Source organism: Capra hircus, chromosome 12, assembly GCF_001704415.2.
Source record: "Capra hircus breed San Clemente chromosome 12, ASM170441v1, whole genome shotgun sequence".
Classification (NCBI taxonomy): domain Eukaryota; kingdom Metazoa; phylum Chordata; class Mammalia; order Artiodactyla; family Bovidae; genus Capra; species Capra hircus.
The window spans coordinates 56998573-57024371 of NC_030819.1; the positions used below are offsets into that span (position 1 = coordinate 56998573).

At 42.5% G+C, this 25799-nt stretch overlaps 1 protein-coding gene across 2 annotated transcripts in view; it reads left to right on the forward strand.

The window, feature by feature from the left end:
- B3GLCT (beta 3-glucosyltransferase) overlaps positions 1 to 25799 on the forward strand; it is a 110499-nt gene that overhangs the window by 37388 nt on the left and 47312 nt on the right. For both annotated transcript variants that reach the window (XR_001918941.1, XM_018056622.1), the window contains exons 5-7: positions 12282 to 12358; positions 12858 to 12969; positions 20358 to 20494. Coding sequence is in view for 1 of the 2 variants with exons in the window: in XM_018056622.1 (XP_017912111.1) it covers positions 12282 to 12358; positions 12858 to 12969; positions 20358 to 20494 (326 nt within the window). In the remaining variant the exon portion in view is untranslated. The remainder of the gene's footprint in view (positions 1 to 12281; positions 12359 to 12857; positions 12970 to 20357; positions 20495 to 25799) is intronic.

The following is a 25799-nucleotide window of genomic DNA, read 5'->3' on the forward strand; positions in this document are numbered from 1 at the left end:
TGTGTGGCAGTCTCTGATTTAATCAGGCACTTCAGTGTGTTTTGTCCTAAATACCTATTCTGTGTGGCGTCTGTGTGTCAATTATGTTATGACTTAGGTTTTTGAACTTGCAAACAATTCCTTCTGGAGTGGATGTTTGTGGGAAAATTCTGGTTTTTTTTTTTTTTGTTAAATAAAAATGGGTGCTGACAGCTCAGTCTCTGGTGAAGACTCTATTGAAGAAGTTTGTGACTGTGGTCTGTGTTGTGATGCAGAGATTGTCCAGTGAGAGGTTTTGTTTTTATCCCCTCTCCTGCGTCCTGGGATCCAGTAACCGTGGTTGATCCCAGATCATTTTTACTGCAGCTTCAGAAATGTAGGAACACTTGCTTAAAATTACAGGAACCATTTTGTTCTCCTAAGGAATTTCTTTTTAAATTTTTTATTTACTTTCATTAACTTTTATTGGAGTATGGTTGCTTTACAATGTTGTGCTAGTTTCTGCTGTACAGCAAGATGAATCAGTCACATGTATTTGTATATCCCCTGTTTTTTGGACTTCCTTCCCATTCAGGTCACCACAGCATTGAGTAGAGCTCCCCGTACCATACAGTAGGTTCTTGTTAGTTATCTATTTTATCCATAGTACCGATAGTGTATATATTTCAATTCCAATATCCCAGTTCACAAAAGAGTTTCAAAATAAGGTTAAATCAGAGGGCTTCTCTGGTGGCTCAGTGGTATAGAATCCACCTGCCAATGCTGGAGACACGGGTTTGATCCTTGATCAGGGAAGATCCCACATGTCGCGGAGCGGTGAAGCCTGAGCACCAGAACTATTGAGGCTGTGCTCCAGGGCCCGGGAGCCGCAACTGCTGAGGCCCACACACCTAGAGCGTGTGCTCGGCAATGAGAAGCCACCACAGAGAGAGGCCCGTGCGCCGCAGCTGGAGGGTGCTCCTGCTCGCTGCAGCTGGAGAAAAGCCCCACAGCCCTGAAGGCCAGCACAGCCAGAAGTAAATACGTGCAAAGGTTTTTAAAAGAGATTAAATGTGAAACAGTGAAGAAGAGAGGCTAAAGCGCGGTTGTTGTTTTAAAGGAGGTTCTAATGAAAGAAAGACTCATGTATGTTTTGAAGACTCTGAAGTGTGACCCTTTACCTTAGCACAAGGTCCTGCTTGGTTGGGGAATTGCTCTGAATGAGGAACAGGGAAGAAGTCCCTGCAGGACGAGTACGCAGAGATGGGGATGGGCAGAGCTGAGAATGAAGGCAGGACCTGCGGGGCGGGGGCGGGGGGCAGAAGCACAGATGAATTATGGATCCATTTGTAAGGCATCCTCCAAATACAGAAAAGAAAATTCAGAAGTGGATTAGGCTTACAAGGTGTGTTTTATGTTTTAGGTGGGCATGGTGCCCCCATTGGGCTTCCCTGCTAGCTCAGTTGGTAAAGAATCCACCTGCAGTGCAGGAGACCCCAGCTTGATTCCTGGGTGGGGAAGATCTACTGGAGAAGGGATAGGCTACCCACTCCAGTATTCCTGGGCTTCCCTGGTGGCTCAGCTGGTAAAGAATCCGCTGCAATGTGGGAGACTTGGGTTCGATCCCTGGGTTGGGAAGATCCCTTGGAGAAGGGAAGGGCTACCCGCTCCAGTATTCTGGCCTGGAGAATTCCATGGACTGTATAGTCCATGGGGTTGCAAAGAGTCAGACATGACTGAGCGAGTACATTTCATTTTATGGCAGATGTTGGATTACATTTTCTGTTTTAGACCAAAAGGGGACAGACTAGCTGAGAAATCTTTGTACTCTCCCTACCCACAATAGCTTAAAAAAAAAAAAAGATGGAAAGAAAACTTCATTATTCAGAGACTACAAGATTGTGCATAAAGGAAAAAAAAAAAGAATGTACAAAACCAACAAAAGAGTTATCAAGGTCACTAATTTTAAAACATGGTCAATGTTTAAAAATCAGTTGTATTTCTATATATAAGCAGTGACGATTAGAATTGAAACATTTAAAATGATATCATTTATTCATAGCATCAAAAAGCATTAAATACCCAGGGATAAATCTAATGAAAAATGTTCAGGATTCTACATTGAAAAGTAGGGAACATTACTGATAAAAATTGTTCAATTGCGAAGTCATGTCTGACTGTGACTCCATGGACTGCAGCACGCCAGGCTTCCCTGTCCTTTACTATCTCCCTGAGTTTGCTCAAACTCATGTCCACTGAGTCGATGATGCCATCCAACCATTTCATTCTCTGTCGTCCCCTTCTCCTCCTGCTCTCAATCTTTCCCAGCATAAGAGTCTTTTCCCATGAGTCAGCTCTTTGCATCAGGTGGCCAAAGTATTAGAGCTTCAGCTTCAGCATCTGTCCTTCCAATGAATATTCAGGACTGATTTCCTTTAAGATTGACATGTTTGATGTCCTTGCAGTCCAAAGGAGTTCAAGAGTCTTCTCCAACACCACCGTTCAAAAGCATCAATTCTTCAGCACTCAGCTTTCTTTAGAGTCCAACTCTCATATCCATACATGACTACTGGAAAAACCATAGCTTTGACTATGTGAACCTTTGTTGGCAAAGTGATATCTCTGGTTTTTAATACGCTGTCTAGGTTTATCATAGGTTTCCTTCCGACTAGCAAGCATCTTTTACTTTCATGGCTACAGTCCCCATTCACAGTGATTTTGGAGCCTAAGAAAATGAAGTCTGTCACTGTTTCATTTTTTTCCCCATCTATTTGCCATGAAGTGATGGGACCAGATGCCATGATCTTTGTTTTTTGAATGTTGAGTTTTAAGCCAGCTTATTCACTCTCTTCTTTCACCGTCATCAAGACGTTGTTCAGTTCCTCTTCTCATTCTGGCGTTAGGGCGGCATCACCTGCACATCTGGGTTGTTATTTCTCGCAGCAGTTTTGATTCCAGCTTGTGGTCCGTCCAGCCCGGCTTTTCTCATGGTGTGCTCTGCATCATGATGACTCCGCAAAGAGTCGGACGCGACTGAGCGACTTTCGCTTCGCTTCACTTCACTCTGCATATAAGTTAAATAAGCAAGGTGACAGTACACACCCTTGACATACTCTTTTCCCAACTGTGAACCGGTCAGTTCTTTCACGTCTGGCTCTGTTGCTCCTTGACCTGCAGACAGGTTTCTCAGGAAAATTAAAGAAAAATTAAAGGAAGCCTAAATGAACAGAGAAAAAGCGTACTCATAGATTGTAAGATTCAATAGTGTGTCCATTTCCCCTAAATTTGTCAAGAGATTAAATGCAATCCCAATGAAAACCCCAGTAGATGTTTCACTGGAAATTGCCAGGCTGACTCTTAAGATTTACATGGAAATCAAATAACCAAAGTGAAGAGAATAGACGCTTCTAATTTTGTTGCCATCTTTTGTGGTGTGAACTTTATTTAAAACCTGGCAGAATTATAACAGTACAAATAAATGATTCTTTCTGCTTATTTGCAGAAAGTTTTGGAAATCACTGTTTTCTTGAGAAGAGTTAGGCCTTGGCTTATTAATTAAAAAAAAAAACAACAAAATACCTTATTTCTATGCGATAAGCCAGGAGAGCTGGGAGCAAAGCTTTTCATGGATTAGTGTGAAGAAGCTTAAGAAAATGGCCTTGTGTTTTCTATTTTTAGACTTTTTTTTTGTTGACAAGGAGGTAGGGTGAAGCACTTCCTTGAAAGGTGAGCTGTGAGTCAAGTGGCTTTCACTAAGCTTCCCTTTTTGTTGTTGTTAAGTTGCTAAGTTGTGTCTGACTTTGCAATCCCATGGACTGCAGCATGCCAGGCTTCCCTGTCCTTCACCATCTCCCGGAGCTTGCTCAAACTCATGTCCATTGAGTTGGTGATGCCATTCAGCCATCCCATCCTCTGTTGCCCCCTTCTCTGCCTGCCTTCAATCTTTTCCAGCATCAAGGTCTTTTCCTTTTTTAGGTGAGACCAATCAAATGCTTACTTTCTTGGTGAAGTTTGTTTTTTGTCATAATTGACAGGTGTTAGGTAATAAGTTTTTATTACATTGCTATTGAATAAGAATTTATGCATCCATTTACTAAGTCTTCGTGGAATATTGACTCAGGCAAGGCTTGGGCAAGATGCCCCGGAACATGGAGCAGTGAGACAGTCTACTTCCTCAGGGGCTTGCTCAGCAGTGATGAATTCCTCACGTCTTGTCATGAACATGCCTTTCTGTTCAGCCCCCAGCATTCGGACCCCTCCCTTACCAGCAAACTCAACCCCATGTGAGTCTGGAGGGAGTAGGCTCGGCCCACTAAAGATATCAGAGGCCAGATTCAGGGTCTCTCCAACTCAGGGAGGGTGTTGGATGTTGTAACTCAGGATTCTGAGTCTGGAGCCAGGACCCAAAGATGTGGTCACTTAATTTTTTTAATTTAAAGAATTTTAAATTTTTTGGTCACACTGCTTGGCATGCAGGATCTTAGTTCCCCAACCAGAGAGCAGTGGAAGCATGGAGTCTTCACTGCACCTCCAGGGAAGTCCTAAAGTGATCAGCAGCTCTCCCTCCCCTGGTGGTGACATTGGTGCCCAGAGGCTGGTGGTGACAGTTAGGATCAGATGTGGCGGCAGCACATGCTGGTGTGTGGAGGACGCCAGTGCTCTGGTCCAGGTGACACCCTGTGGGGTGACCCCTTCCTTGTGATTCCCTGTGGTCAGGCCCCCGCATGAGCTGCCCCCTGGGAGGCCCATGCTGGGATCGAGGGACACTGTACGTCCCTTTCTGCAGCCACATCAGCAGCCACCATGAGAACACAGCCAGGCAGCAGCCTGCCCTGGTTGGAAAGTTTGGCTTTGTTGTGACATCTGAACTGAGCCTTGCAGTAGTGTTTGCTGGACTCGTGCCTGGGGTGGCTGCAAGGACTCCCACGGATGGAGACAGTGAACTGGAGTCCCTTGGGATGTTAGCAGAGGGGTCAGCCACTCTGGGCTCACACAGCACCCTGAGTTCCTATTTGGGGAGGTGAACTTGGTGGGATTAGCGAGACTCCCAAGATGTGGGGCTGGGGTCTGCAGTGGAGACCCTCAAGGAGGGTTCACGTCTGCAGGAGTGATCACAGCTGACTTCTGTTGAGTGCCCTCTAGTGGTAAAGAAGCCGCCTGCCAGTGCTTGAGTTCGATCCCTGGGTCGGGAAGATTCCCTGGAGGGCATGGCAACCCACTCCAGTCTGCTTGCCTGGAGAATCCCATGGACGGAGGAGCCTGGAGGGCTATGGTCCATGGGGTCGCACAGAGTCGGACACGACTGAAGTGACTTAGCACACAGTCATCTTCATCTTACTCCGAGCTCATGTCAGTGTGCTCTGCCGCTTTTGAAGCCTCAGCTCATCTAAGTTACTATGTGGTTTCTGTAACTCTCCCCCTTTGCAGAGAGAAAACCAAGGCCTTGCGGGGTTCAGCACCATGCCCGTGCTCCCGACATCTGCCTCTCAGTTCTGGCCTGTTTCCTGACACGCAGCTGGGGCCGTAACCTCAGGGCCAGGCAGCAGATTGCTGCAGCTGCTGTGTGCAAGTAACTCCATGCCTGAGCCCTCTCTCACTTTACCTGGCTTTATTTTTTTTTTAATACCATTTTTTGTTGACAGTGTATTCTAGATTTCTTTGCTTAAAGCCTGCCTCCTTCATTAGAACTTGAGATCCAAGAGGGCAGGGACTCTGCCCTGTGTTTCCATAGTTGTTTGGCATCTTCCTAGAACAGTGCCTGGCACATAGCAGTTGCTCAACAAATATCATACAATCAATAATAATATTAGTAACCATCACATTCAAGCATGTGCCAAGTGCTTGGCATATATTAACTCACTTGATTCCCAGGACTGTTGTTACCCGCGTATTAGAGGTGAGAGAACAGACCACAGGCAGATCTGGGAACTTGCTCAAGGCTGCAGAGTTCAGAAGAGCTGGAGCTAGGATTCTGATGTAAGCACTTTGGCTCCAGAAATCAGGTTCCTAAAATGCTAAGCTTCACTGCCTTTCATGAATGAGTGAATGATTATTTAAAGCAGGTTTTATGAACTATAAAAATGTATTTAGTAGAGCATTTCAAAGTAAATAAATTACATAAAATAAATTACATCAATGATGAGGTAATATTTTTCTCTTGTTAAGAAATGACAGTTAATGAGTAAGACAAATTTCTGGGGGAAAATATATTTAATATAGGCTTAGGTTCTTGGAAGGTTTGTTATTATAGCATCACATGTAATCTTCTGGTCCACAAATGAATGGTGGGTTTTTAAAGGCTAGTAAATCTGTCTGATATATGTTCCCAACAAGACATTATACATCTCTATTATTATCTCATAAGATAGGCCTACTTCATATGGAAGAAATTATAACAATAAACATGTTAATTTTTGTCATGATTTATTTGTTAGTCTAAAAGCTCAGTTCAGTGCCTAGAAAGTTTATAATAGTTGGGCTTTGGAAATGCAGTTGAATTGGGATCAGTCTTAAAACACAATTGAGTCCTTTAGAACGTTTGCCTAATACTGAACAAATGTCTTGGGTTTTGCTTTCTGAGTGCTTGGTCTGAATAATGAGACTGAATTAGACCATAAACTCATGTACTGCCAGGCTTATATTTTATATTAAGGTATGGGTGGTGCTAGTGGTAAAGAACCCACCTCCCAGTGCAGGAGACATAAGAGACCTGGGTTCAATCCCTGGGCCAGGGAGATCCCCTGGAGGAGGGCATGGCAACCCACTCCAGTGTTCTTGCCTGGAGAATCCCATGGACAGAGGAGCCTGGCGGGTGATGGTCCATGGGGTCACAAAGAGTCGGACACGACTGAAGCGACTTAGCACACATGCAGGGGAAAGTTTCAGATTTTGGGAAACAGTCTGTGACAAGGGAAAAGGAATGCATCACAGACTTAAATTAGCGGAATTTTTTTTTTTTTTTTCCGAGAGAGGCAGAAGGACTGAAGTGGTCCCAAATCTGCTTTGGTCCACATTGACATGTTGGCATTTTCATTCATGCTACTGATATTTCTAGATATAAATTTTGACTGATTTCTCTCCCTCTATATCAAGAATAATGGGCTTTCTCCTCTCAGAGCATCTTCAGATGCTCAGCTGTGGAATCTGAACCTTTTTGTGAATGAAGATGATGAATATGTATGAGAGCCAGGTAACAAGGGAGAGTGTTGGTTTTGCATTTTTGGTTCTCAGTAATTATTAGTGTCTTTAAATGCGAATGTGCCTTGAGAAAAAATGTTCAAAGGAAGTACTGTGGGAAGGTCCTCTAGGCTTTCTGACTTCAAAGTGCTTATTAGGATAGAAGCAGATGCCTGCTAGAAATGTAGATTTTTGGTTCAATGAGACAAATAGAATTAAAAGTATTTAAATTACCATGATCAACTTTTCCATTTTAAAAAATTTTCCTCTTCTGTTATTTACCTTTATTTGATTATTTGTATTTTTAGTTCCCTTATGCTTGCCTCTGAAATGGTATTATCTCATTTTTGATAGAATTTTACCTTCAGCTTTTAGGTTTAAAATAGTAGCATGGTTTGGTGAATAAACATTCTTTAGATCGGTGAGATGGAGAAGGCAATGGCACCCCACTCCAGTACTCTTGCCTGGAAAATCCCATGGACGGAGGAGCCTGGTAGGCTGCAGCCCATGAGGTGGCCAAGAGTCGGACACAACTGAGCGACTTTACTTTCACTTTTCATTTTCATGCATTGGAGAAGGAAATGGCAACCCACTCCAGTGTTCTTGCCTGGAGAATCCCAGGGACAGAGGAGCCTGGTAGGAGGCCATCCATGGGGTCGCAGAGTCGGGCGCGACTGAAGCGACTTAGCGGCAGATTGGTGAGAGGCAGTACTCCACACGTCAGGGCCTTTGCTATAGTGTCTAGCTTTTATTCCAAAGGGCTCTGTTGATAGAACATTTTCTTACTTTTCCCTTGATTTTTTGTTTGAAGACTCTTTCTTATTCAGCCAGGCATTACATTTTAAAAAATGGTCTTTGTGTCCAAAAGTGCTTTAAACTGTCAATATGGTACTTGAAAGAGGTATAAGTCTTGTGGTGTGGGTAGAACAGACAGAATATAAATTATTACAGTGTTAAGAACTGAGAGGTCATTTGATGGAACATTTGTTGTTACCTTTTAAATTATTTTATCTCAGGGTGCTAATAAGGGCTTCCCAGGTGGTACAGCGGTAAAGAATCCGCCTGCCAATGTAGGAGATGCAAGAGACATGGGTTTGATTCCTGGGTCTGGAAGATCCCCTGGAGGAGGAAATGGCAACCTGCTCCTGTATTCTTGCCGGGATGATCTCATGGGCAGAGGAGCCTGGGGCACTACAGTCCATGGGTTGCAAAGAGCCGGACTGAGCACACCCACAGCATGCTAATATTTGGTTGGCCAAAAAGTTTATTTGCGTTTTTCTATAACACCTTACAGAAAACTCTGAATGAACATTTTGGCCAACTCAATACATATGCGTATGTGTGTATCTAAGTCTGGTCTGTGTGTGCATACAGACACAATGCATATATACACATACGTACATATATACACACGTATGTATATATAAAACAAGAATAAAAGCTATTGGTACTTTCTGAGGATTAATAGACAAAACTTTCTAAGTAAAATGTTATTGTTGTTCAGTTGCCGAGCTCTCCTGTCCTTCACTATGTCCTGGAGTTTGCTCAAATTCATGTCCATTGAGTTGGTGATACTATCTAACCATCTCATTCTCTGTTGCCCTTTTCTCCTCTTGCCCTCAGTCTTTCTCAGCATCAGGGTCTTTTTCAATGAGTCAGCTTTTTGCATCAGGTGGCCAAAGTATTGGCGCTTCAGCATTAATGTTTCCAATGAGTATTCAGGATTGATTTCCATTAGAATTGAGAGGTTTGATCTCCTCGCTGTCCCCGGAGCCCTCAAGGAATTCTTCTCCAGCACCACAATTTGAAAGCACCAGTTTTTCGGTGCTCAGCCTTCTTTGTGGTCCAGCTCTCACAAACGGCCTTGGCTTATTCAAGATCATGTTTTTGAGTATCAGGTGAGGACCTGTTTTATATTTTGAGACATATTTGGAGATAGTTGTCAACAGCACACTAGTTTTTGAAATACTTCTATTTGGAGATGCAGAGGTTCAGAAAACTTGACTACCATTTTTGTGTTAACCAACTGAAGCAAATACGAAATCCAGGCATATGATTTAGTAAACAAAAAGTGATGGAGATAGGAAAGATTGTAACCTACCAGTAACCCAGAGAGCTTATTTTAGTCTAGAATTCAACGCCTCCTTTGTACTGCCCAAACCCCTGCTGCACTTTTATCATCCTGACCTTCTTTGCGTCTTTGCCTGGCGAGTGCCCTCACAGTCTTTCTGCTGAGGTTACTTGTCTGCTGTCCTATCAATACTTGTTGCCATCCCTTGTGTATTTCCTGTAACTTGCTATATAACTCAGACGGGTGGTTCTTGTTTGGAAGCCAAATTTTTGTATTTATTTCTGCTGAAAACAGATTTTTACTTAACAGATAGTTTAAAGTGTACGTGTAATCATTTCATCATTCTGACATAAATATTTTCATTTTTCTGGCTCCCTTACACTCTCTGTTTTATTTTGCACGGTTGGAGTCATGTCTGTTTTAATATTTAATGTAAAGACATTCCCATTGTCATAATGTCTTCATTATTATAATTTCATTTGCTACATCACAGCTCATTTGCTACTTATTTTCTTGTAAGACTTTTTTTTTTCAGTGTCGTCTGTGTTTCTTTTCTCGCTAATGCATATTAGCATGCTCCCAATGAGTTTGAGAGAACTCCAGGAGATAGTGAAGGACAGGGAAGCCTGGCATGTTGCAGTCCATGGGGCTGCAAAGAGTTGGGACACAACATAGTGACTGAACAACAAATAATTATTTGAAATTTTAATGCAAGTATTAAAGTTATTATCTTCACACATGATTTTTTTCTCTTATATAATCCCCTATGAATATGTGTGTGGTATATATTTGTGTATATATGGCATATATATGTATATAGCATATAGCTATATATGTGTAGCTATATATGTGTATATACATATCTGGCATATACGGCATATACATGTACATGTGTGGCATATATGTGTATAAAACATATAGCTAGTATGTGTATATGTATACATATAACAAATTTTGAAAGACAGTGAGAATTACTTCATTATTCAGAATCAACAGTTGGAAAGCCCAGAGTTACATTGGGTAGCTGCTAATTCATACTTGAGGGTTTGCTTTTCTCTGTAACATGCCATATTGTTAGTGTGATATAACCTTGCTGCTGCTGCTGCTAAGTCGCTTCAGTCGTGTCCGACTCTGTGCGACCCCATAGACGGCAGCCCAACAGGCTCCCCCGTCCCTGGGATTCTCCAGGCAAGAACACTGGAGTGCGTTGCCATTTCGTTCTCCAATGCATGAAAGTGAAAAGTGAAAGTGAAGTCACTCAGTCGTGTCCGACTCTTAGCAACCTCATGGACTGCAGCCTACCAGGCTCCTCTGTCCTTGGGATTTTCCAGGCAAGAATACTGGAGTGGGTTGCCATTGCCTTCTCCGAGTATGATGTAACCTTAGGTTACTGTTTTTACATTTCATATTTGTACATGAAAGTTTAAAAATATTATATAAAATGAAGAAATAAGACATACTTGATAGTCCAAAGATTTATATTGAAAATCATTCTTTCTTAAATAATAAGCTTATATGAACTTCAAGAATGGTATGGAATCTACTTTACTGTGGTAATATTTCAAATAGTTAAACATGTATCCTTAAAGTTTTTTCTCTGTAATAGTTACCTGGATATAGCTTGTATAAAGCACAGAATATGCTGAAGTTTGTTGTGGGGTGTTCAAGCATATTATATGTCTGACTTTTGGCTTGTCACAACTGGAAATAGATTGAATACTGCTTAATCATTTTGTATTTATAGCTTAAAAAATATGAGTCTCTATGTATGTGTATGCTGGAGAAGGCAATGGCACCCCACTCCAGTACTCTTGCCTGGAAAATCCCATGGACGGAGGAGCCTGGTGGGCTGCAGTCCATGGGGTCGCTAAGAGTCAGACACGACTGAGCGACTTCACTTTCACTTTTCACTTTCATGCATTGGAGAAGGAAATGGCAACCCACTCCAGTGTTCTTGCCTGGAGAATCCCAGGGACGGGGGAGCCTGGTGGGCTGCCGTCTATGGGGTCGCACAGAGTCGGACATGACTCAAGTGACTTAGCAGCAGTAGCATGTATATGTATGCATGTATATATAGCTATAGTTGTGTCTATTTCTGGATCTTTGTTCTTACTAAGCTTATAGATTTTGAAATTCCATCATTATACTGTTGCTGTTGTTGCCTGAATACTTAAGGATTCTATTTCTAGTATTCAGAACTGAAGCTCTTCATTATGATGGTGTTTTAGTGTTTTTAGGGCATTCTAAAGTGTTTTTCTTCACATGAGATGAATTGTATATTATTCCTTTTGTTTAGCCGAAGTGTTTTATTTTCCATTTTCCACATGCTTCCTCCGTTGGGTACACAGTAAAAGCTGTGTTTATACCTCTGAGTTTTCCCTCACTTGCCCTGGGCTCTTCCTTTCCAGTTGGCTTTCAGTTCAGTTCAGTTCAGTTCAGTTGCTCAGTCGTGTCCGACTCTTTGCAACCCCATGAATTGCAGCACGCCAGGCCTCCCTGTCCATCACCATCTCCTGGAGTTCACTCAGACTCACGTTCATCGAGTCCATGATGCCATCCAGCCATCTCATCTTTGGTCATCCCCTTCTCCTCCTGCCCCCAATCCTTCCCAGCATCAGGGTCTTTTCCAATGAGTCAACTCTTCTCATGAGGTAGCCAAAGTACTGGAGTTTCAGCTTTAGCATCATTCCTTCCAAAGAAATCCCAGGGTTGATCTCCTTCAGAATGGACTGGTTGGATCTGCTTGCAGTCCAAGGGACTCTCAAGAGTCTTCTCCAACACCACAGTTCAAAAGCATCAATTCTTCGGCGCTCAGCCTTCTTCACAGTCCAACTGCAGATATGCAAATTTCAGGGCTTCAGCGCTGTCTGGAGCCGAGGCGCTGGGGAGCTTGTGTGGGTTCAGTTAAAGTCCTTCATTTCTAGTGGCTCCCGAAGAGAAGAAAAAAGAAGAGAGTAGTATGAAGAGTAAAATGTCAGATCTTTGAAAATACCTGGTTTGAAATCTGAGTCTCTTAAAGAAATCGTTGTGGCCATATTGTGTTACTTATGTTTTGCTTTGATGGTTGTTTCTTCAGGAAATGCCCGCAGTGCTTCTCCTTCACCAGCTGGCTCAGCAGGAAGGCGCGTGGACCATCCTTCCGTTGTTACCGCAGTACGTTGCCCTTGAAACGTGCTCATCATTGGCATCCCTACCTGACACTTGTAGGCTTCCTTGTTTTTTCACTAAGCGTGTTTTTCCCGAGAGTCAGCAAGTAAAGTCGTTGGATTCTATAACTGCTACCTTAATCAGATTTCTTAATGATTGATTCTTAATCATGAATAGCTTTTATTTTTAAATGTTTCTTTCTTAAAAGATATAATATCAGTATATTTGATATTTTGAGACTGATTTTGAGATCTGTTGATCTGGGGTTTGTCATGGAAAGAGTTAACTTGAACTCTGGCTGTTTCGTAAACCATTAGCATCTGGCTTTTCTATTAATATAAGCTGAAACTATACATGGAAGAAAAATAACAGGGGAAAAAATTCAGATTTCATGCTATTTCGTATGTCCTTTGTTTGCTTCCTGCTTTCTCTTCCTTAGTAAGTTTTAAACCTTGTTATAAACTCACTTTATAAGAATGATTACTAGAATCTTTCCTTTTCTCAGCTTTTCTGTAATGTATAGCAGAAATTCATCATGGATTTTCTTCTGTGAAGAAGAGACAAGAATACAAATTGTACAACTCTTAGAAACACTCAGAAGATATGACCCATCAAAGGTAAATACAACTTCAAGTATTTTTATTTGGCATGGAGAAAGTGCTTAAAGGAAGTTTAATTTTGATTAACAGGTTTTTCAGTCCAGTAAAAAACACTTAATTTAAAATTAAGAGGAACAAAATAGGCTGCTCTCACCCTGTGCTATGCAGCATATTATATGGAATGTGTAGCTCAGTAAACTTGCTTTAACTTTAAAGAAGAAAGAATGAAATAGCAGTTAAATATCTGGAAACAATGTTAAATAATTCTCTTTGAGGTTTGGAGCTATCAGACAGATGAAAGTTACAATGAGCCATTTTTAAATGAAAAAAAAAAAAAACAAACTCTATATGTTTTACCAGTTTTAGAAGATTAAGAAAACTATAAACCAGAGTTCAGAAATAAGTTCAAATTGGTTATTTCTCTTTATCAACAATGACCGCATATTGTGTTAGGTGAGAAATAACTTTGAGTACCAACTGTGTGTTGGGCACTATGATAGCAGGAGCTTGGACAGACAGACAAGGGTCTTGACGGGATGGATGGTGCAGAGTAGCAGGGAGTGATGCACCGTTGAAGAAGCAGTTACAGTTAAAAGTGAGACATCTTTTAAGGGAAACACTGGGCATTGTTAGAAGCAACACAGCAGAGCATCAGATCTTATTTGGGAAGGTCATGACGTAATGTGACATTTAACCTGAGTCCCATGGAGTGAGTAGGAGTTAGTAGGAGAGAGAACTCTTAAGCAGAGGGAACAGTATCTGAGAAGGGCTGGACGTGAGACAGATATACCTTGTGAGAAAAGTTCACCCCTGCCTTCATATGTTAAAAGTTTATCTCATGCAGATAGGATGTTACAGATGGATCATGTTTACCTCTAAGTTCTGAGTGCTGAACATAGTGTTTAACACTTACTAGGTGGTCAGTGAATATGTGTGTGTGTGTGTGTGTGTGTGTGCGCGTGTGTGTGTGCGTGCGCGTGCATGCTCAGTCGTGTCTGACTGTTTGTGACCTCATGGACTGTAGCCCGCCAGGCGCCTGTGTCCATGGGATTTCCCAGGCAAGGATACTGCGGTGGGTTGCCACGCTCTCCTCCAGGGGATCTTCCTAACTCAGGGATAAAACCTGCATCTCCTGTGTCTCCTGCATTGGCAGGTGAATTCTTTACCACTGAGCCGCCTGAGAAACCCTAAATATTTGTGTAGGACCGAGTAACTCTGAAACATCAGCTGTCCTGCTGGGCTACGTGCAGTATCTCTGGAGGTTTACAGGCAGCTCTGGAGCTTTCTGGAGGGTAAATTAGGCTGTTCAGTTCTCTTGGAGAAGTCCAGGTTACGCCCTGATCAATTTATGGGGTTCTTTCAATGTGGAATAAGTGGAATTGGGTCCTTTCTGGTACTGATGGACACCCGCCCACCCCTGTTCTGATGCCCACTCCAGAAGTGAATCAGAGCCATGGCTTCCTAGTGCCCGTGGGGTTTGTTGTTGTGGACACACACAGAATTGGGCAACGGTGACCATTAGGTTGGTTTCCAACCATTAGGTTGGTTGGAAAGTTTGTTACTACAATAAAACCACTGGTCTTGATGCTTTTTAAATGCTGTAAGGACCCATTATGATTTCTTTTCATGCTTTTGACTTCTGGGAAAACACAGATATAATTGAATGAGAAAGTTGTTAGGTTAAAAAAAAAATTCCTTCAAAGGAGAGAAGATTTATGAATGTGTCTGATCCAGTCTTTTCAGATGGTGCTGAGCAGTGTCTGTGTGCTTTGTGCCATGTTTTATGTAAAAGATTTGTTAGGCTTTTATGTTTTCCTTTGACTTGAGAAAAACTCCCAGCTCTTTTTTGGAATGTAGGAGTTTTAATCGCCTCCTAGTGTTTGCTTCACCTGGAGATTATTTTTTCCATTATCCATAGCTCTAATTCTGTACAGAAGATGGTGACTCACTGTACTTTTTAATGAAAATTGGAATGATAAATTTAAAAGTTCAGAGCAAGTTCATGAAAATCAAGTACAGAACAGAGGTAAAATAAGACATTTTCTTCTTTTGTGAGCTCTACCACATGAAAAAAAGTCAAGGACGTTTTATTTCATTTAAAACTAGCACTAGGGAATAAAAATTACATGATGTTGAAGTTAGCTCAAACCAGTGTTTTTTTCCCCCGACCGTATGAAATTTTAGGAAAAAAGTATAAAACAAACCTAGTTTTGACACTGACACAAATAAACTATATTAAAATAATATGTGTTAGAATGTCATTATTTCACTGGATTCTGACATTGTTTCCCTTCAATGTCTTGTCATCCTCACCAATCAAATTTATGCTGTTATACAATATTTTAAATGAAAAACTTCAATCTTTATTAAAGTAATTAATCTCTGTTAATTGCCTTTCTGGGTGATTTCTGTAAATTTCTATATCTTATTGAAGTCTTTCTGGTTTTCTTTTTCCCCTACAGGATGCTTTTATTATGTGTGCATTTGCTGAAATGTCTTTAATTTTTAATTCTTAATAGAGGTAAAACATGAGTGCTGGCAAAGAGTAATTCTAAGATACTGCTAGAGCACTGAGTTATTCTTTTACAGTTTGTCTTAATAGTCTTTATTAAGAAGTCATTAGGAAAATCACTGGGCTTCCCTGGCAGCTCAGCTGGTGAAGAATCCACCTGCAGTGTGGAGACCTGGATTCGATTCCTGGGTTGGGAAGATCCCCTAGAGAAGGGAATGGCTACGCATTCCAGTATTCTGGCCTGGAGAGTCCCATGGACTACAGTCCACGGGATCGCAAAGAGGGACACAACAGGGAGTGCTTCTTCACAGAATATGTATTAATTTCCCCCCTTGCTGCTGCTGCTAAGTCACTTCAGTTGTGTCTGACTCTGTGCGACCCCATAGACGGCAGCCCACCAGGCTCCCCCGTCCCTGGGATTCTCCAGGAAAGAGTACTGCAGTGGGGTGCCATTGCCTTCTCCCAATTTCTCACTTAGAGTAGTTTATAATATGCGTCTATGAAAAGACTCTGGTGCTGGGAGGGATTGGGGGCAGGAGGAGAAGGGGACGAGAGGATGAGGTGGCTGGATGGCATCACTGACTCGATGAACGTGAATCTGAGTGAACTCCGGGAGTTGGTGATGGACAGGGAGGCCTGGCGTGCTGCAATTCATGGGGTTGCAAAGAGTCGGACATGACTGAGCAACTGAACTGACTGAACTGATGCTTAGTTGCTCAGTTGTGTCCGACTCTGCGACCCCAAGGACTGCAGCATGGACAGGCTCCTCTGTCCGTGTGGATTCTCCAGGCAAGACAAGAATAGTGGAGTGGGTTGCCATGCCCTTCTCCAGGGGCTCTTCCCTACCCGGGATCGAACCCAGGTCTCCCGCATTACAGGAAGATTCTTTGCTGTCTGAGCCACCAGGGAAGCCCACTTTACAGTATAACCCCCCACAAAAATATTGAAAAACAGTCTTATATACTAGATAGCCAAACACTGCTCTTAATCATTAAAATATAAAAACATGTTCTGTATAAATTTATGTTTGGAACAGGAGATTATAATAGTAGAAGATTATTGAGAAAAGTGCTAAAATATACTGAACATTGAAATGATAAAAATTATCATTTATTTATGATGAAGTGTTTTTTATTTTCTTTAAACAAGCTATATGTACATGGTATGTTAAATGTGATGATTTTCATGTTGGTTAATGTTTAGTCACTTGAATTTTTAAGATGTTGAATTTTCTATCTTAAGCCAAGGTTATTTGCTTTATAATTACTTCCCTTGCCCAGTGGTGACTTCATATATCCATAAAGTGGTGGGAAGAAATCCTCGGGTGGAACTAGGAACCTAGACCTTTCATGTCTGCTCATTTATAACTTGTTGCTGAACTGACCCAGACTGAGACGGGGAGGTGTTTGAAATACAGCCATGAGCAGAAGAGGGCTCTTAGGAGACAGCACTGTCTCTCTCCTGCTTTTATTTTCTGATAAGGAATAGGGAGGGAGGTCGTGATGGCTGGATAACAGAAAATACTACCAAGCTTTAGAACTTCGGGTACTTAATGATCCTGCTGACGTTTCTTTAATGGTTGCCTTTGAAAGCTCTCCCAGGATTGGTGCATCATTTAACACAAAACTCGGAGCACCTGGGGCAGGTGAGGGGGCCTGTAGATAGAGCGGCGGGTGAAATGGACACCACCCCGGGTCACAAGGAGGGAGTGTTCATAGTGATGCCGGGGAGACGGGCAGTAGGCAGACCTGAAATACTGCATCAGATGGTAGTAAGTGCTGTGGAGAAAAAGAACACAAAATGCGAGGGATGCCGGCTAGGCTGGGGGTGGACTTCCTTCTCTGTTTGGGGTATTTAGGAAGAGCTTCACAGCTCACGTCAGGTTGAGCCACGAGTGAAGGAGCCAAGGGAGTGAGTTTCGCGCTTTCTGATCCCGTGCCCACGGCCCAGCAGGAGCTGCCGACTCGCCTGGTTCAAACATGAACTCTGCGTTCCCCTTTGTTCCTCTTCCACCTCAGTCTCCCGCATCTTGGAGACGCATCCCTGTCTATCAGCCTTTCCCTTCTCCAGCGGATCTTCCCAACCCAGGAATCAAACTGGGGTCTCCTGCATTGCAGGCAGATTCTTTACCAGCTTCAGCTATTAGCTGAAGCCCTGGTATCTCTTGTATTGGGGTTGGCCAAAAAGTCAGTGTGGGTTTTTCTGTACAAACTCAAACTTCTTGGCCAACCCAATATTATTAATGTCTGATATTCACTTGAATTCTTAATTTTAGCTATTGCATTATTCAGTTTTAGAATTTCTGTCTGGCTCTTGTTTATAGGTTCTAGTTCTTTGGTAAAAATCATCTTTTCATCTATTTTCTTAACCATATTAACTATAGTTTAACTGCAGAATCTTATTTGTGAAGCTCTAGTTCTCATTTTTCTGTTTTTGGTGTGGTCTTGTTTCTTGGTGTGCAGGGTTAATTTTCACTCAGTGTCAGCTCTTTGATGTGAAAAACTGAAGAGATTGTGGGTGGTATCCCTTCCTACAGGAAGACTGGATCTTCTCTGGGGTTGTAGACCTTGTTTGGGTGGGTCTGTTTACAGACTGCCCTTATCCATAAACCCTTTCCCCCAGTAGACCCTGTACTCCAGCCTTGGGCTCCCAGAACTACTGCTGAATTTTTCCTCTGCTTAGATTTTAGCCACTTCACTGCTGTTTTCCACTTGGTTCGTGTGATTTTTCTCTTGGTTTTCGTGTAGCCTAGGAGTTGAAGGGAGATTGCAGGCAGAATGTTGGCGTCGCTCCTTTGGGTGCCGGCCAGCCCCTATCTCCGTGGCAGCCTCCGGCTCCAGCTGTCTCTGCAGCGCAGCCATACAGGAGCCCCCCAGGGGCCACTCTCTGTGCTGTGCTGTCCTTTGCTCTTGTTGTTCCGTCGCTCAGCCTTGTCCGACTCTGCGACCCCATGGACTGCAGCACGCCAGGCTTCCCTGTCCATCACCAACTCCTAGAGCTTGCTCAAACTCATGTCCATTGAGTCGGTAATGCCATCCAACCATCTCGTCCTCTGCCATCCCCTTCTCCTCCTGCCTTCAATCTTTCCCAGCATCAGGGTCTTTTCAAATGAGTCAGCTCTTTGCATCAGGTGGCCAAAGTATTGGAGCTTCAGCATCAGTCCTTCCAATTTAATATTCAGGGTTGATTTCCTTTAGGATTGACTGGTTTGATCTCTTTGCTGTCCAAGGGACTCAAGAGTCTTCTCCAGCGCCACAGTTCGAAAACATGAATTCTTTGGTGCTCAGCCTTCTTTATGATCCAGTTGTCGCATCTGTATACAACTACTGGAAAAACCATAGCTTTGACTATACGGACCTTTATCGGCAAAGGGATGTCTCTGCTTTAATACACTGTCTAGGTTTGTCATAGCTTTTCCTTTGCTCTGAGAACCAGCAAATTCCTCGAGGGTAAAGAAGATGAATATGGGGTTCCCATGGGTGGGCTCTCCTGCTCTCTGGGATGTTAACCCTCGCATCCTGTTTGCCTGTTGCTTTCCGCTGCTCTCAATCATCTGCTCTAAGAACGTCTCCAGCTTTTGTACTTGTTCTTGGTGGGAGAGTAGGTCTGACCCAGACTGTTCTCTTGTGACATACGAACCCTGGTCTCTCTTCGGCTTCTCTTTTGTACCTTATTTCCCATATCCAGTATCTTCTAGCCACACCAAACTAAATTTTTTCATCAAATATATATCAAGTTTTTTTTTTTTTTTCCACTTCAGGGACTTTATATCAACTGCCTCACCTGTTATTCCCCAGATGTGTGCTCAGCTTAGTGATCTTAAGGCTGAGTTCAGTGGTGATCTCCTAAGAGGTTCCCTCTCTTTCCAGGGTGGTCCCCGTCACTCTGTTTTATTTTCATCGTAGCACATGCCGTCACTATCTGAACTCATTTTATTTTCTTGATTGCTTTCTGTCTCCCCACTGTTGTATAAGCTCTGTTCCCACCTGGTAAGGGATAAATGGTAATTGATAACAAATAGTAAATGTTAATTGAATGAATGAATAAAGTAAGCACTGGTTCTAGAAGGAATTTTCTGTTTTCTCCTTCCTCTCATCTCTCAAGCACCAGAGGGTGGGGACCGCTCTGCAGCCACGGGCTCCGTGCTGACTCCTGCCATCTCACTCACGGCTCTTTCCTGACCCCTCATACCTGGGAGGGTTACGGTCACTTTGGCAAATAAACCTCTTGAATTATCCTAAATTGAGTGCGTCATCTTTCAGCCTACTGCCTCTGCTTTGGTCAATAAAAATAATCAAACCCAGGTCTCCCACATGGCAGGCACATCCTTTACCAGCTGAGCCACAAGGGAAGCCCAAGAATACTGGAGTGGGTAGCCTACCCCTTCTCCAGTGAATCTTCCCAAACCAGGGGTTCTTGCATTGCGGGTGGATTCTTTACCAACTGAGCTATCAGGGAAGCCAGTACAAATAAATTAGTATATAAATTTCTACATTTGATTGTTTTTATATTCAAATTGTATTCATAGACTATCACTTTGTTCCTAAATTCATTAAATAAATGTTGAACTACACACAAAAAAGGAACAATTTCCTTTAATAGTATTTTGATAGGAAATATTCTATAAAGTAACATTTTTGTGTTTGTAATGTAATGATGACTAACATTTTGTTCATCCTGATGGTATGATCTTAAATTGCTTTCTTCATAGCCAAAGATTATGCTGTATTCATTATCATATGAGTATTATATTTTTGTTAAAATTCTTAAAAAATATATAGTCTGTGCTTATGCTTTATCACTCAGAATATTTAACTAAAACTAATGGTACTTATTTGTTTTGAGTCTTGCCTGAATGGCTTTTTAAAAAATTTTTTCTATCTTTATTTAACAGGAATGGTTTTTAGGAAAAGCATTACATGACGAAGAATCTACAATAATTCACCATTATGCCTTTTCTGAAAATCCTACAGTTTTTAAATATCCAGACTTGGCTGCCGGCTGGGCCCTTAGTATTCCACTGGTAAACAAGTAAGAATTTATTAGCCTCTCTTTTCATTTCATTTTGTGTATGAATCGCCTTTTATTTCGCCGAGTCTTATAACTGGTGGATCTGAGTGAGCTTTTCAGCAGAGGCAGCGAGTGGTAGAACAGGGAGACGGGCAGCAGGAGCCAGACACAGAGGCTCCATCCCTTACTCATTGTGTCTCAGGGCTCAGCTGCTCTGTGCTTCCTCTTCCTCACCTGCTGCAAAATGAGGTGATGATGAACTGTGAGGCTGAGGAGGGCACACGAGTGCTCAGGACTCTGCACCCAGGAGGGTGATCACTGCTGTCAGTGGACCTGGTGATCTTCAGGCGTGGCTTAAGGAAATGAATCCGCAGCATGCCTGTGGGGCTGGGTTGATGGCTGGTTATGTGCATGGATATATACATGAGTTTAAATGGGGCCTGGGCAGAAGATGCTGCAGATAATTGTACCTGGCTATTTGTGGGATAATCCCAGTGATGCTTTTGTGATGTGAAAGGAGAAGGGGAATTGTAATTCAGGGGAAATATGGCTGTCGACAGCCCTCTTAACCTAAATAATTCAGATTGTGAGTTTTTATTCTTTCAGGAATGGAGAGTTGATAATGCAAATGTGGTTTTTATTTCTGCAAAGATTAAAGTGTTTCTATTATTTCTTACACTAAGTGCCCTGTTTCTAGGAGTTGGAGCCCTGAAAAGCTTTTTGGCCCATTGTGGAGGTAGAAGGTAGTAGATGCGTTGTCATCCGTGGTTGCCCAAAACTTGTGGACTGCTCCCTTGCCACCTGAAGGTTCTTTACAGGGTCATCCTCTCCTTTGCAGTGTAAGTGCAAGGGGCAGGAAAGTCCTCAGAGGGGATGAAAGGAATTTTGTTGCTGGAATTGAAAGGGGAGATTGGTGGTTTGTTGGTGCAGGAGTTCAACAGTGTTATTCAAGAGTCTGGTTCTCTCTGTCTCTCTGGCTTAACGCACAGCATCATTTCATCCTAAATCTGTTTCACTTTGTGGTTTCAAGGCAGTAAGGGCTGTATGTTTCTTATCCATGTCCAGCAGGAGAGAGCCTCTAACCATAGAGTATGCTAATCCTTAGTCTCTAGATGTGCGTTTGTGTCAAGCTGCTTCAGTTGTGTCTGACTCTCTGAGACTCTATGGACCAACGCCTGCCAGGCTCCTCTGTCCATAGGATTCTCCAGGCACAAATACTGGAGTGGGTTGCCATTTCCTTCTCCAGGGGACCTTCCCGACCCAGGGATTGAACCCGAGTCTCTTAGGCCCTGCACCTGGGACGTGTCTAGTTGGATCCTGTCCAGTTAAAGTTGATGGGGACAACTGAAGGTGTCTACAACCTCTGGACCATGGGCATCAGTTGGGACCAAACTAACTGACTCTGGGGCCTCTTTATTGACCTAAAAAATTAATCAAAATCAGAATTCTCTTAGAAGGCTCTGTATTGTGTGGTTAGCCAACAGAGCCCACTGCAGGAGTGTTTATTCCCTGTGTCTCCTTTCTTTGACTGATGACTCAGTAGGTAGGGCAACGATTTATAGTTTCTAATGAATTTCTTCTGCTCAGTTCAGCTCAGTCACTCAGTCATGTCTCTTTATGACCCCATGGACAGCAGCGCACCAGGCCTCCCTGTCCATCACCAACTCCCAGAGTTTACTCAAACTCATGTCCATCAAGTTGCTGATGCCATCCAACCATCTCATCCTCTGTCATCCCCTTCTCCTCCTGCCCTCAATCTTTCCCAGCATCAGAGTCTTTTCAAATGACAGCTCTTTGCATCAGGTGGCCAAAGTATTGGGGTTTCAGCTTCAACATCAGTCCTTCAAATGAACATTCAGGACTGATCTCCTTTAGGATGGACTGATTGGATCTCCTTGTAGTCCAAGGGACTCTCAAGAGTATTCTCCAACACCACAGTTCAAAAGCATCAATTCTTCTGTGCTCAGCTTTCTTTGTAGTCCAACTCTCACATCCATACATGACTACTGGACAAACTGTAGACTTGACTAGATGGACCTTTGTTGACAAAGTAATGTCTCTGGTTTTTAATATACTATCTAGGTTGGTCATAACTTTTCTTCCAAGGAGAAAGTGTCTTTTTAATTTCATGGCTTCAGTCACCATCTGCAGTGATTTTGGAGCCCCCAGAAATAAAGTCTGCCACCGTTTCCACTGTTTCTCCATCTATTTGCCATGAAGTGATGGGACCGGATGCCATGATCTTTGTTTTCTGAATGTTGAGCTTTAAGCCAACTTTTTCACTCTCCTCTTTCACTTTCATCAGGAGGCTCTTTAGTTCTTCTTCACTTTCTTCTATAAGGGTGGTGTCATCTGCATATCTGAGGTTACTGATATTTCTCCTGGCAATCTTGATTCCAGCTTGTGCTTCTTCCAGCCCAGCGTTTCTCATCATGTACTCTGCACAAAGTTAAATAAGCAGGGTGACAATATACAGCCTTGACATACTCGTTTTCCTATTTGGAACCAGTCTGTTGTTCCATGTCCAGTTCTAACTGTTGCTTCTTGACCTGCATACAGATTTCTCAAGAGGCAGGTCAGGTGGTCTGGTATTCTCATCTCTTGAAGAATTTTCCACAGTTTATGGTGATCCACACAGTCAAAGCCTTTGGCATAGTCAATAAAGCAGAAATAGATGTTTTTCTGAAACTCTCTTGCTTTTTCGATGATCTAGCAGGCGTTGGCAATTTGATCTCTGGTTCCTCTGCCTTTTCTAAAAACAGCTTGAACGTGTGAAAGTTCACGGTTCACATACTGTTGAAGCCTGGCTTGGAGAATTTTGAGCATTACTTTGCTAGCGTGTGAGATGAGTGCAATTGTGTGGTAGTTTGAGCATTCTTTGGCATTGCCTTTCTTTGGGATTGGAATGAAAACTGACCTTTTCCAGTCCTGTGGCCACTGCTGAGTTTTCCAAATTTGCTGGCATATTGAGTGCAGCACTTTCACAGCATCATCTTTTAGGATTTGAAATAGCTCAACTGGAATTCCATCACCTCCACTAGCTTTGTTCGTAGTGATGCTTTCTAAGGCCCACTTGACTTCACATTCAAGGGTGTCTGGCTCTAGGTGAGTGATCACACCATTGTGATTATCTGGGTTGTGAAGATCTTTTTTGTACAGTTCTTCTGTGTATTCTTGCCACCTCTTCGTAATATCTTCTGCTTCTGTTACATCCATTCCATTTCTGTCCTTTATTGAGCCCATCTTTGCATGAAATGTTCCCTTGGTATCTCTGATTTTCTTGAAGAAATCTCTAATCTTTCTCATTCTATTTATTTTCTCTATTTCTTTGCACTGATCACTGAGAAAGCCCTTCTTATCTCTCCTTGCTGTTCTTTGGAACTCTGCATTCAAATGTGTATATCTTTCCTTTTCTCCTTTGCTTTTCACTTCTCTTCTTTTCACAGCTATTTGTAAGGCCTCCTCAGACAGTCATTTTTGCATGTCTTTTTCTTGGTGATGGTCTTAATTCCTGTCTCCTGTACAATGTCACGAACCTCCATCCATAGTTTATCAGGCACTGTGTCTATCAGATCTAATCCCTTAAATCTATTTCTCGCTTCCACTGTATAAGCATAAGGGATTTGATTTAGGTCATACCTGAATGGTCTAGTGGTTTTCCCTATTTTCTTCAATTTAAGTCTGAATTTAGCAATAAGGAGTTCATGATCTGAGCCACAATCAGCTCCTGGTGTTGTTTTTGCTGAATGTATAGAGCTTCTCCTTCTTTGGCTGCAAAGAATATAATCAATCTGATTTCAGTGTCGACCATCTGGTGATGTCCGTGTGTAGAGTCTTCTCTTGTATTGTTGGAAGAGGGTGTTTGCTATGACCAGTGTGTTCTCTTGGCAGAACTCTATTAGACTTTGCCCTGCTTCATTCTGTACTCCAAGCCCAAATTTGCCTGTTACCCCAGGTGTTTCTTGACTTCCTACTTTTGCATTCCAGTCCCCTATAAGGAAAAGGACATCTTTTTTGGGTGTTAATTCTAGAAGGTCTTGTAGGTCTTCATAGAACCATTCAACTTCAGCTTATTCAGCGTTACTGGTTGGGGCATAGAGATGGATTACCGTGATATTGAATTGTTTGCCTTGGAAATGAACAGAGATCATTCTGTCATTTTTGAGACTGCAACCAAGTACTGCATTTTGGACTGTTTTGTTGACCATGATTGCTACTCCATTTCTTCTAAGGGATTCTTGTCGACAGTAGTGAATATAATGGTCATCTGAGTTAAATTCACCATTCCAGTCCATTTTAGTTCGCTGATTCTTAAAAAGTCAACGTTTACTCTTGCCATCTGTTTGATCGCTTCCAATTTGCCTTGATTCACGGACCTAGCATTCCAGGTTCCCATCGCAATGATGTTCTTCACAGCATTGGGCATTGCTTCTATCACCAGTCACATCCACCACTGGGTGGTGTTTTTGCTTTGGCTCTGTCTCTTCATTCTTTCTGGAGTTATTTCTCCACTGATCTCCAATAGCGTATTGGGCACCTACTGTCTTGGGGAGTTACCTTTTAGTGTCCTGTCTTTTGCTTTCACCTGTTCATTTTCAGCAAGAATACTGAAGTGGCTTGCCATTCCCTTCTCCAGTGGGCCACAGTCTGTCATTTCTTCTACTCAAGTCACCAGAAAAACTGGTTACTTTAAACATCTCATGATACTCACTTTCTTAGGCTTTCTCATCAGAAATACTTCCTCACTGGAAATATACTCTGCATCAGTTGAGTTCATTTCCTCAATCATGTCTGACTTTGCAACTCCATGGACTGCAGCATGCCAGGCTCCCTGTCCATCGCCAACTCCCAGAGCTTGCTCAAACTCATGTCCATCGAATCGGTAATGCCATCCAACCACCTCATCCTCCATTATCCCCTTCTCCTCCTGTCTTCAGTCTTTCCCAGCATCAGGGTCTTTTCTAGTGAGTCAGTTCTTTGGATTAGTGAATGCTGAATTAACACTTTCCAATGTTTCCTGGTGATTCATCTAATATGATCTCCTAACATCAATTTTAAAAGACTGCATTTTCGGAGAAATGCTTGTTAATTTCCAATAAGGTGATTTCTTCAAATAAGTGTTACTACGCAACACAGTTATTGGTTTCTTCTGTTGTTTTTCTACCAGCAAACCTTATCTTGATTTCCTCCACTATCTTACTCTGTTGACTATCTCACAAGTGGAATTAGAAAAGTCAGTGGGAAGTTTTCCTAATAGAGAATTGAGGGGTTCGCTGTTTGTTGCAAGTTTCCAGTCTAGCTGCTTGTGTGATTAGAACTGAAAGCT